The 11,950-nt window shown below is 42.9% G+C and overlaps 1 protein-coding gene across 3 annotated transcripts in view; it reads left to right on the top strand.

The window, feature by feature from the left end:
• Positions 1-5,062: 5,062 nt before the first annotated feature.
• The window catches only part of TMPRSS7 (transmembrane serine protease 7), a 32,658-nt gene continuing 25,770 nt past the window's right edge, over positions 5,063-11,950 (top strand). Inside the window, exons 1-5 of one of the 3 annotated variants that reach the window (XM_036243268.1) lie at positions 5,063-5,193; positions 8,450-8,517; positions 9,604-9,794; positions 11,128-11,240; positions 11,451-11,679. In XM_036243268.1, the coding sequence (XP_036099161.1) occupies positions 11,141-11,240; positions 11,451-11,679 (329 nt within the window). In that variant the 5' untranslated portion in view covers positions 5,063-5,193; positions 8,450-8,517; positions 9,604-9,794; positions 11,128-11,140. Of the gene's footprint in view, positions 5,194-8,449; positions 8,518-9,600; positions 9,795-10,656; positions 10,696-11,127; positions 11,241-11,450; positions 11,680-11,950 lie in introns of all 3 variants that reach the window. The other 2 variants (XM_036243266.1, XM_036243267.1) reach the window with 2 other exon arrangements.

Below are 11,950 nucleotides of genomic sequence, written 5' to 3'. Positions count from 1 at the left end.
TACAAATGTGGGCTTGTTTTGAAGTGCTGTCCTTGGCAATCGATTCGCAGCTGTTTTTCTAAAACTCCAGGGAAATTGTACTGATCTCTACACAAATTCCATTTTAAATTTTAATCAGTGCTAACTGAGACTGCCTATAATGTGTTCCTGCTCGCCGAGACCCACCCCTGGCCTTGACCGTTGTATACGCGCGGGCATTTCTGTGTGTTTTCCTCTTTTACTTCTTTGGGGGAGTATTTGAAAGTAGCTTGACGCCAGAATCAACTCATCCTGCAATGGCCTGTTTTTCTCTTTGGAAACAGCACCCTCACTCCTGCAGGACATCTCATGAAATGAGGCCTGGTCTAGTTCAATTTCACCAGGAGGGATACAAGCTACATTTCACTCCAGGGGTTGACAAGGCTGTTTGGCCAAAAAGAATGAGGGAGCCATGAATAATTCAGAATGTGCTTGGCCACATATTACCCCATGAACTGGTAGGATTAAAGGCCGGAAGACATGTGCTCTGAAGAGAAGAGCAAGGGAGAGTGCCAGAGAATGCGAGTTTTTAGGAGAGCGCCGGAGGGGGATTCTTTCTTTGAGCTGGTGTTCTAGAGTGTTGCCTGTAAGAGAATGTGTGGTTAAAAGTCATTTCATCACTGGAGTTTAGTTACCCTGACATGTATAAATCTCTCCTCCAAAGAAGCTAAACTCTCAGATACATTATTAAAGAATTCACAGGATCAAATGGCAGAGGGTAGAGGGGAAAATAAAAGCAGGGGAAACAGTTAAATAATGTATTTTTCCTCTTGCCTATGACACTTTGCACATGAGTGCAGTCAAACTAACCATTTTCTCTGAGCCCTGTACTTCATTTGTTATTTTCCAACCATTCCTTCATTTGCGGGTGAGGAAGGGCTCAGCGCAGCCGCTTCACAGTGCGCATGTGCCGCGGTGGTGCTACTCTGATCGCCTCCCACACACAGCCCCCCACACAGCACGTCGGCCTTCACCCCTTCCTCCGCCGCCCAGTCCTGAAGCCATAATTAAGAAATCAATATTTCTCCAAAGAACTCATATTCTTATTTTCAGTCCTGTTTCAGCCTAGAAGAAATTGGTTGTGGGAGAAAAGCTATGTAATACAAACATTTTAAACACACACACACATCCCCATAGCTGTGTGCACAGGAACCGACCTACCAGAATCCTAACCTCCTGACCTTCAGGTCCTCTCATCTACACTCCATGAAATTCAGGCCTATCCTCCGCTAGCATCTGTGTAACCGAACTGGGGAGTTGGGAAGAAGACCTGGAAACCATTTCACTAAAGGTCATATAATGCCTGTTTTTCCTGATCTTCGTTGTGTAATTCAATGCAAGTCAATTTATTACGTTCATGTAAATCGCTTGATTGACGTATGTAGGCCTTTTAGCATCAAGATTCTCTTTACCGAGTGATTCCATTTAAGCTCTAGACTAATTCTAATTGATGATACATCTTTCTTTTCTTTTCTTTTTTTGAGATATCCAATATCTCAGTTCAGGTGGTCAGTGCCCCAGGGAAGTTGCCAGGGAGACCAGGGAGAAGACCACCAAGAAAACCCATCAACAAAACCAAACCCAAGAAGCAACCCAAGAAGAAAGCTCCCTTTTGGAACGTCCAGAATAAAATCATTCTCTTCACCGTGTTTTTATTCATCCTGGCAGTCACAGCCTGGACGCTTCTGTGGCTCTATATCAGTGAGTTAAAGTGCACTTCCACTGGGGTCAGGGCTTTACCCTGTGAGGTCAGCGGGAAACACAGGCCCAGTCTGCCCTCTGACAGAGTTTCCTTATTTCTCACACTAATAGCCATTTCTGAAACTCTTGGGGTTTTTGGAGGAAGAAACCAGAATTGTCTTTTCCCTTTCTTCTTTTTCTACTATTGTTTTCTTCCCAGAGGCGGGCAAAAGGAGAGAAAAGAGCTGAGGAGGATGCTCAGGAGCAAATTTTCACTAGCTCAGAAATGTAATCCATTTTTAGCTTTAAAAATGAATGGAATGCTAAGCTGTTTCATTTCCTCATCCCACCCACTGCCTGTTTCTAGGCAACCTTATATTCTAGCTCTCCGAGCTTCATTGTATCCATGTGCCTTTCTCTCCTCTGTTTTTATGTTTTTGTCGATCTGATTGATAGGAAAGGAGTCGTAACTAAGTTCTTCCTTAGAGAATACTAAACTAACCCATGCAGTGCAGCAACCACAGCCTTTTTGACTTTGCTGAACTTCCCACTCTATGCATCTTAACAGGTTGGATACAAGATATGTGTCCTATCAAGGACATTACAATTTGGCTGGGAAGCAAGACTTACAGGCAAAGAATGAATGAATATTGTCTTGAATAGTTCAGGTCACCCATAATTTGTGTGACACAATTGCAAGAAGTTAGGCATACCAAGATGTATCTTTTACCTTCAGAAAGCTCACAAATCGATATTCCACTTTCAGAAAACCCACAGCTCCATGCTGGAAGGAAGTGTGAGTTTATTTTTTGTTTGTTTGGTTTGTTTTTGTTTAAGCAATCACTTCATAGTACGGAAGAGAGGTATCCAACCCTCCCAGGGATAGAGTCCAGAGAAAGCTTCATGAACTGGTTTCTGAGAATTCATTTGACACATTTTAGAGTCCCCACTATGAGCTGGGTTCTGTGATAAAGTTTGGGACAGAGTGGTAGACAGGAAGAATCTCTGTCCTTACAGACTAGTTGAGGGGAAGTCAAGTCAATGGACGATGAAGTCAAACACAAAAGACACGTAACCCCAACCCAGAACAAGCCAACATACTTGCTATGGTTTCACTTCTGGCCCTCCACTGATACCTTTGCATTGCCCTAGACTTTTTGTATAAAGTTTTGGAATATCCTTGTGTAGAAGTAGTTTGTTGGCTGTGTTAAAGTCAGAGAAGATCCTTTCAGGAAGACAGACCAGTATGAGCCAAGGAAAACTGGTGTGGACAGCGAGCACTGTTCAACCAACAGCAGAGGTTACTTTGGATCCATGACATTTGGGCGTGGAGGGTAGCCTTGAAGATGAGGGAGACCAAGCAGGGTCTTGTGTGTTGGACTGAGCTAAAGAGTTAGGTAAATGTAATCGGTTCAAGGCCAAATTGATTTCCCTTACATTGTTGTTATGCTTTCTCTTGAGCTCTTGCTGATGCCAGAAGGATGTGTGAATCACAGCTCTCATTCAAATTTTAAAAAGTCTGCAAGGGAAAAAAGAAGAGAGAAGCACTTCCCTGGTAAAACTGTCGTGGCAGAAATTCTGTCGGTGGGAAGAGACAGACCACACGCACTCGGAGGATTAGAAAATGACCATTGAATGTGCACTGGTGCTGGACCAGTGTAGTCACCTCCAAAGGCTGAGCCCTGAGCCTGGGTTCCAGCCACTTTTTATACATGATAAGCTTCCTGGTATTTAGGGGCTTTCTAGTTCCACTGTAGTTTAGGCTGTTTGTTGGTGGATGTAAGGGGATTACAAAAGCCAGGGGCAGAGTCTCTGCACTGTCTAAGGGGGTTGTCTGCAGAAGGCTTGCCTTCTCAAAATCAGCAACAAAACAACCTTCGTTTTACATGAGAGGCCTAGTGAAGCAAGGGTTCCATCCAAAGCCACTTAACTTGAAAGAACAAATCTAGGATAGAAGCTCTGGCCTCTTGCCCCTCACCCCGTGCCCCCTCTCCCCCCCACTACACTGCTCAGAACTAAATGGGACCCTGGGAGGGTCACACAGGGAGGCTGCTTCTCATCACTCAGGTTGTACACTTTTTAAAAAATTAAATTTATTGAGGTAACATTTGTTAATAACATTATATGTTTCAGATGTACAATTCTATAATATATCACCTTCATATCCCACTGTGTATACCACCCAAGGTCTAGTCTCTTTCCATCATCATATATTTCAACCCCTCTCCTCTGGTAACCAGCACACTATTGTCTACATCTGAAAGTTTATTTGTCTGTTTGTTCATTTGTTGCTTTTTGTTTTATATTCCACACATGAATAAAATCACATAGTTCTTGACCTTTTTTCATCTGACTTATTTCAGTCAGCATAATAATACTCATGCGCCATCTTTTTAATTTCGCCACCACTTACTTAGCATTTCCATGTGCTCTTCCTCTATCCCCCTTCTCTGTCCCTTCCTTCCCACAAGCACTTATTGGGCTTCAAAGCTAAGTCAGGAACAGGCTACCCTGTGTTAGGGGTTGAGGAACAAAATGAAAGTTCTGTTCTGCTAGAAGGACAAACATCCTGACAGAAGTTATGGTACAGTGGGGCTGGCGCCACAGGAAAGACATTACCACTGACGTGGGGGCTGGCGCCCCATGGCACCAAGTCCTTGGTAACAAAAAGAAAAGGCAGAAAAGAGAGCCCTCATTTCCCCAAGCTATTCTCAAGCAACAGCTGTGTCAACTCAGGCACAGTGGTGTCTTTGCCTGTTTCTGGGCAGGCCTGATGCCCAAAGCCATGGTCCTACTAGGCAAAGCATGTGAGCAAAAGTGACCTGCGTGGGCTGAGGACCACAGAGTGGGGGTCATCAGAAGGATGAGCTCGCTCGCATGGCACAGAACCGAGGCCCAGCAGCCTGCTCATCAACTATGTAAATCAGAGAGAGGGTGAGCGCCCAGGGGCTCAGGGAAGGCCCACTGGGGGCCATTCCCTCTTCTGCTCAGAACTCGACGGTATACATTTCTTACCTCCTTACCTACCACAGACTTGGGATCAATAAACATTATATTCTTTTTGGCCCCTTAGTGACTTTATGACATGTATAAAGACTAAGAGGTATATTTTCACCTTTTAATCTTGTTCTTAAGTATTTGTCAGAAGCTGGTAGAGAGACTAGAGCATCCTAAGGAGTGTGGTGATTTACTGCTGATGGAAGAGATGTTCTCAGCTACATTCAGAATTCCGCAAGCTGCGACCCGTGAGATACCCAGTGGCCTCAAATAAAATCACTCCAGGAGTCTGACAGCGGCCTAGGTGGACAGTGCCTCTTACCACACGTATGGAAAAGCCCCTACCTGCCTTTTCCCTGTCTTACAGGCAAGACGGAAAGCAAAGATGCTTTTTACTTTGTCGGGATGTTTCGCATCACCAACATCGAGTTTCTTCCTGAATACCGGCAGAAGGAGTCCAGGGAATTTCTGTCAGTGGCACGGACTGTACAACAAGTGGTGAGGCGTGGGGTGGCGGAGAGAGGCTGGGCAGGGTGAGGTCAGGGGCGAGGGGCGGGGCTGAAGGGTCACCAGTGTCACTGTGGCAGGGTGGGCAAAGGAAGCAGCCAGGGAAGTGTGGGATTTAGCTCCTGTTGGCTGTAAGACAGAACTGCTTATTTGATAGAGGTGCTTCTTTCTTTCTTTCTGCTGAAAGCAAAAAGAAATTGCTCTCTGAGCTTCAGTCAGTTTCAGTTTTTCTCACCTGTAAGGTAAAGGGGTTACATCAGGTGATCTTTAAAATGCTTTTTAGTACTGACTTTATCACGTGTGCTGATCGAGTCTGTGATCAGCATACATTTATTTCAACTTTGATGCACTGGTGTCTCTTCACTTAAAAAAACATCTGTAACACAAATAAATAAATTAATTTTTTAAAAAAGAGCCAGTACAAATTTATTATAAAAATTTAGAAGTCTAAAAAGTAAAAGAGGTACAAAATAAGTAAATAAAAGTGTAAAGTATAGCCCTGGCCAGTTTGGCTCAGCGGTTAGAGCGTCAGCCTGCGGTCCAGAGAGACCCGGGTTCGGTTCCCGCTAAGGGCATGTACCTCGGTTGCAGTTTGTTCCCGGCCCTGGTTGGGTCATGCGGGTGGCAGCCACTCGATGTGTCCCTTTCATGTCGATGTTTCTCTCTCTCTCTCTCTCTTTCTCCCTCCCACTCTATCTGAACAAAAAATAGAAAAAAAATGTCCTCAGGTGAAAATTAAAAAAAAAAAAAAAGTGTAAAGTGTAAATTTAATAATGTATAAAGAAAAATGTGTCAAGTGTAAAACCCATAAAAAGTATAAAAAGAACATTAAAATCTTCTTTAACATCACAAGATGCAGACAGAGGGGATAGCTTAATAGTGAAGTATTAGTACATATTCAGTCTTCTTATAATCTGATCTTTAACTCTTACCATAGTTTGCATGTTTCTATGCAAGTAAATATTATTTTATTTATTTATTTTTATTTTATTTGATATCCTTACCCGAGGACATTTTTCATTTTTTTTTGTTCAGATTGAGTGGGAGGGAGAGAGAGAAAAACATTGACATGAAAGGGACACATCGAGTGGCTGCCTCCTGCATAACCCAACCAGGGCCGGGGACAAACTGCAACCGAGGTACGTGCCCTTAGCGGGAACCGAACCCGGGTCTCTCTGGACCGCAGGCCGATGCTCTAACCACTGAGCCAAACCGGTGAGGGCTTATTTTATTTTTTCTCTTTGGTTTTTTATTTTTTTATCCTCACCCGAGGATATTTTTCCATTTTTTTGTTCCGATAGAGTGGGAGGGAGAGAGAGGAAGAGAGAGAGAGAGAAAAATCGACGTGAAACGGACACATCGAGTGGTTGCCTCCCGCATAACCCAACCAGGGCCGGGGACAAACTGCAACCGAGGTACATGCCCTCAGCGGGAACCAAATCCGGGTCTCTCTGAATCGCAGGCTGATGCTCTAACCGCTGAGCGAAACCGGTCAGGGCTTATTTTATTTTTTTATCCTCACTCGAGGACATCTTTTTTGCATTTATCTTCAGATAGAGTGAAAGGGAGAGAGGGAGGAAGAGAGAGCGAGAAACATCGATGTGAGAGAGACACATCGACTGATTGCCACCCACACGACCCCAACCGGGGCTTGGGAGAAACTGCAACCGAGGTACATGCCCTTAGCAGAAACCGAACCCGGGACTCTCTTGTCCGTGGGCAGATGTTCTAAGTGCTGAGCCAAACCGGCCAGGGCAGGTAAATATTATTTTAAAAAATAAGTTTTAATAATGACAAAATTAGAAAATCCCTTTTTATTGGGTACTTGTTTCCAATTTTTGCTACTGTTGATAATGCTACAATAAAACTAGCACATAAATTGTGTGTATCTCTGATTAATTCCGGTCAATTATTACTGGTCAAATAGAAAAGTATGGATTCATCGATCTTGGTACACATTACCAACTAAAAAGTTTCTGCCAAATTTTATCTGCATATCCATGGCTGGGTGGCCCGCAGAGCGTCACTCCACTGTGGTGACAGGCACTGCGGTGCAGACTGCGGAAGGGCTGTGAGACCCAGCAAAGTCAGGAACGGCACAACTGCTCTTATTCACTGAGAGCTTTCTATTTACTGGGTATGTTGCTAAACCCTTTATTTTAAATATATATCAGTTTTTCCTCAAATTATCCCAAAGAAGTAGGCATTTTGACCACCAGATTACAGATAAGAGAGGAAGGAAGGAAGGAAGGAAGGAAGGAAGGAAGGAAGGAAGGAAGGAAGGAAGGAAGGAAGGAAGGAAGGAGGGAGGGAGGGAGGGAGGGAGGGAGGGAGGGAGGGAGGGAGGGAGGGAAGGAAGGAAGGAAGGAAGGAAGGAAGGAAGGAAGGAAGGAAAAAGAGGGGTTGAGGGAAGAAAAACACAATGGAGGCCCAGAAAGTATAGGTAATGTGTTCTGTGTTGCATAGTGAATAGAAACGCCACAGCTCATAATTTTTTCCATTATGCTACATTATTTCTAAGGTGATTTTTTTTTCCCTCCTGGGCAATTAGGTGGGTGATTTTTGCTACTGTGTAGAACGGGGAATTCAAGAGAAGATTTGACCGATGAGTCCGTTTGGGTTTAGAATGCTAAGTAGGGGCAAAGAAGGTAAATTGGTTGCAATAGCTCTCTTTTATGATCCAATTAATGGAGTTTTAAAAGGGCTGGGCGTTTCCCTAGAGACTGGTGAGCTGGGAAGGGGGTGTTTGTCCTGGTTGTGGGCACCACTCGCCCCCTAGTGGCTAATATAGGAATGTGTCCTTAAGAACACATTTTAGAATATAATTTAGAACACAATTAAGAATATAATTTTTCAACGCCATTAATGAAAAAGAGGTTGGGTCGAATACTTTGAAAATATGCTTAAAAGAGTTTGATTTCTTAATTGAAGAGGACAGTTTGGAGTAGGCAGAATACAGAAATTAAGCTTGATTAGGGTGTTAAAAGATAGAAATAAATGAATGCAGGTAACAAATTATTCTTCAGAGGAAGCCAAATAAAAGTTAAGTAACCCAAGACTGCTACAGGAGGTAAGAATGTATTTGAATTCCAGGAATAGTGTCTGGGTTTGGAGTTAGAGGCCTTTAGTTCGAGCCTGTTTTTTCTCCTTGGTATCTCATCAGAGCTTGGGCCCAGAGCATGCTGGGTACTGTGAGAGGAAGCCAGTGTGAAAGACCTCAGACACCACCTCGGTTTTTCTTTTTCAGGTGAACCTGGTTTATACAACATCTGCCTTCTCCAAATTTTACAAGCAGTCTGTCATTGCAGATGTCAGGTAATGTGTGCCTCTTGCTTTGGGATTTCTGTGTTCACCTCTACGTATTCCTCTCGAAATCCAGAAAGACCCAAGGTTGCCACCATTCTTAAGCAACTTCTTGGGGGCAGTTGTGCCTTAATTTCCTTTTAGCACAACAGTGACCCAATTTTCTGCTATGCTGACATGCTAGTTTTTTTCTTTATCTAACAAAGCCTGCCCCCTCCCCAGAGCTGGGGTCCAGGACCCATGGATTAATGCCACTGGGCAAAATGGCCATTAACATGGCAGCTGTATTGGGGTGGGGGGGCAAAAGCAAAACACAGATCAGTATTTCTCAAAATATGTACAGTAAAAAAACTGATCACTAGGGATCTTCTGAGAAAGGAAGGACTCCATGGTCAAATAATTTTTAGGAATTATTTGTACCCTGCACTGTATCTCACCTTCCTCTACCCCAATACATCTGCAGAGATTCACAATCTTCTTTGGCATGGATGTCTTGAAATAAAGCATTATGCTTACTTCCCTTCACTTTTATTTTCCAAGTTACTTACTATAGAACATGATCTTATGTTTCTGTTTTTCATAAATCATGACAATATTCGTGCATTTAGGAGTGCCTGCTCCAGGGTCAGACTGGAAATAAAATGGGGTGGATTCCTGGATTTGCTACTTACTAGCTGTGTGGATTTGAGTTCTAATTGGCCTTAATTTTCTCATTTGTAAAACTGTAATGATAGAACCTTTCTCATAAGATTAAATGGGATAAAGCAGATTTATCACTGTGTATGGATCCTGTGAGGTATCAAAAATTATAACTTGTTATTTGTAATAGCCATTGAAGTAGTATATTTACCATGGAGATGTCACTATACACTAATGGTTCTAGATTTGAGCCCAGCACAAGAATACTCATACAATGATGCTCTCCCTTTCCAGTCCTCATAATAGGAATTGATAACGTCCTAAAGAAGAAAGTTATGTTCAGTTGAAAGATGTGCTTACTAGCCTTACCTTGAAATTATCAGTTGGTTCACTGGCTTCCTACAAAAGTTAACTTCCCAACAGTTATCCCTAAACACCTTTCTCTGTTCACTACAGCAGTAACAACAAAGGTGGCCTCCTTGTCCACTTTTGGATTGTGTTTGTCATGCCACATGCTAAGGGCCATATCTTCTGTGAGGACTGTGTGGCTGCCATCTTGAAGGACTCCATCCAGACGAGCATCGTAAACCGGACCTCTGTGGGAAGCTTGCAGGGCCTGGCCGTGGACATGGACTCTGTGGTACTAAATGGTGATTGTTGGGTAATTCTCCTTTAAGCATTCCTTCCTGCAGTATTCCTGACACTGCCTATTGTAATGAAGTATTCTCTCCTACAATCCTGATGGTACAGGGGTAGTTGAAGACATTGGAGCTATGTTGGTAAAGGAAGTTGCTGAGTGTTATATACATTGATTGGACAATAGACTTGGGGACAAAATATACATGAAATTGAACTTATTAAAGTTCCTCCTTATATTTAATTTGGTTTATTCAAACTAAGGCTCCAAGGACCAAAGTCCTGCAGAAGAAAAGTTTTTTTCAGGTTTATCTTGTCTCTTCCCTCATCCAGATGGCCTGAGACGTAACCTTGCCAAATGCAAATGCCATCATTTGTCTTGATAGTTCAATTATTGTGTAGCCCCGAATTTATGCAGCTTTCTCTTTTGATTTTAATTATATATATGCTGGGCATATAGTAGGTAGCTGATATGTGTTTGTTAAATGGATGAGAATTCTCTACCACTTATACTGTTCAGATATAGGACTAATTAATATGACTAATTACTATCATATTTGTTGTTTCCCTTTTACCTTTAAAAATATTTAAAACGTGTCACTGTGGATAACTTCAACCATACAAAAGGGAAAAGAATAGCATAATGAACTCTCATGTACCCTTTACTCAGCCTCAAAAACTACCAACTCATGTCTGTCCTATTTGATCTCTAAATACCTAAATAACCTCCCCTCCCCTCACCAGATTACTTTAAAACAAATCCCAGATATGTTGGATTGTTTTTAAAGAACTGATAATATGTTTTTCTAGGCAAAATTCTAATAAAATGAAATGCTGAGACTGACAGTCTCTTTTCTATGTGTTTTTTCAATGCAGCTGGGCTTCGATCAGATTATTCTTCAACCATAGAATCTGGTAAATTATGTCATGTGGTCTCTTCCCTCCCCCCACCCTGTGTCCCCGCCAACTCATCCACCCGCTCCCTCCAAATCAGTATGTTTGAGGGCTATAGTTTTCCTTTTAAACTAATGGTATTTGTTAATGTTCTTTCAGTTACAAGTGACAGAAATATACTCAAACTGACTTGAGCACAAAAGAAATTTGATTGACTCATATAATTGGGACATGCCTGGGGTGGGAGACGGTCACTTCAGGTACGGTTGGGCCAGGTTCTAAGATAAGATATCATTAGGACTCTGCATCTCTGCTTTCCTCTGTTGAGGCTTCATCAAGTGTATTCTTCCATTGTGGTGGCATAAATGGTCACCTGCAGATCCAAGCTCTAATTTATCAGTTTAATAATTGTGGTGGAAAAAACCCACATGCATTTTTTCATAGTTCTTGCAGAAGTGCTGGGACCATGTCTCATTGTCTGGGGTTGGCTGACATTCTCACTCCTGAACCAACTTCTTTGGCTCTGATTGGTCAGTCCAAGTCATGTGCCCACCTCTGCACCTGGGGTGACTTTAACCCCAACCAAACCATATAGACCTGATAGGGATGGTTTCTCAACGTGAAATCTATGGGCTGTGATCAGGAGAGAGGGAAATGGACCCCAGACTGGCAAAGGCAGCAGGTGGCCTCCACGTGACCTCTTTTGCTCTTTACTCGTCTATAAAGATTTCTAGAAAAGTCATTACTAAAACAAAACAAAAGTGCTGTCTCCACAGACAAAGGCTGCTCTCAGTATTTGTATGCAGATCACCTGTCTCTTCGCTACCCTCTGGAGATTTCTGCGACCTCAGGGAGGCTCGTGTGCCACTTCAAGCTGGTGGCCATCGTGGGCTATCTGATCCGTCTGTCGATAGAGTCTGTCCAGATCGAAGCCGACAACTGTGTCACCGACTCCCTGACCATTTATGACTCCCTCTTGCCAATCCGGAGCACTGTCTTGTATAGGTATTATGCAGGCACTCTGGTTGTGGGCAGAAAGATTTTTTCACCATGTGTCTCTTTGGTAGTATCTGAGTTCTCCTTGGATTTTTTGTGAACCATTTCTGTGTATATTCATGAGGTCAATGACTGACCCATATCCTATTTAGCACCCTCTGTATTAGCCTATCAGACACAATGTTTGCTTTCCTTTTGTGGATACAAGAGTCAAAATCAGCATAGCAGGACCTTCAGCCAATATTTCTGAAATTGAACAGATTTTTTTCTTTAATTTCAC

The sequence above is a fragment of the Molossus molossus genome, unplaced genomic scaffold (assembly GCF_014108415.1).
Source record: "Molossus molossus isolate mMolMol1 unplaced genomic scaffold, mMolMol1.p scaffold_m16_p_5, whole genome shotgun sequence".
In the NCBI taxonomy this organism is placed as follows: Eukaryota; Metazoa; Chordata; class Mammalia; order Chiroptera; family Molossidae; genus Molossus; species Molossus molossus.
The sequence above is the reverse complement of the archived record's forward strand: the minus strand, read 5'-3'. Positions and strand labels throughout refer to the sequence as shown.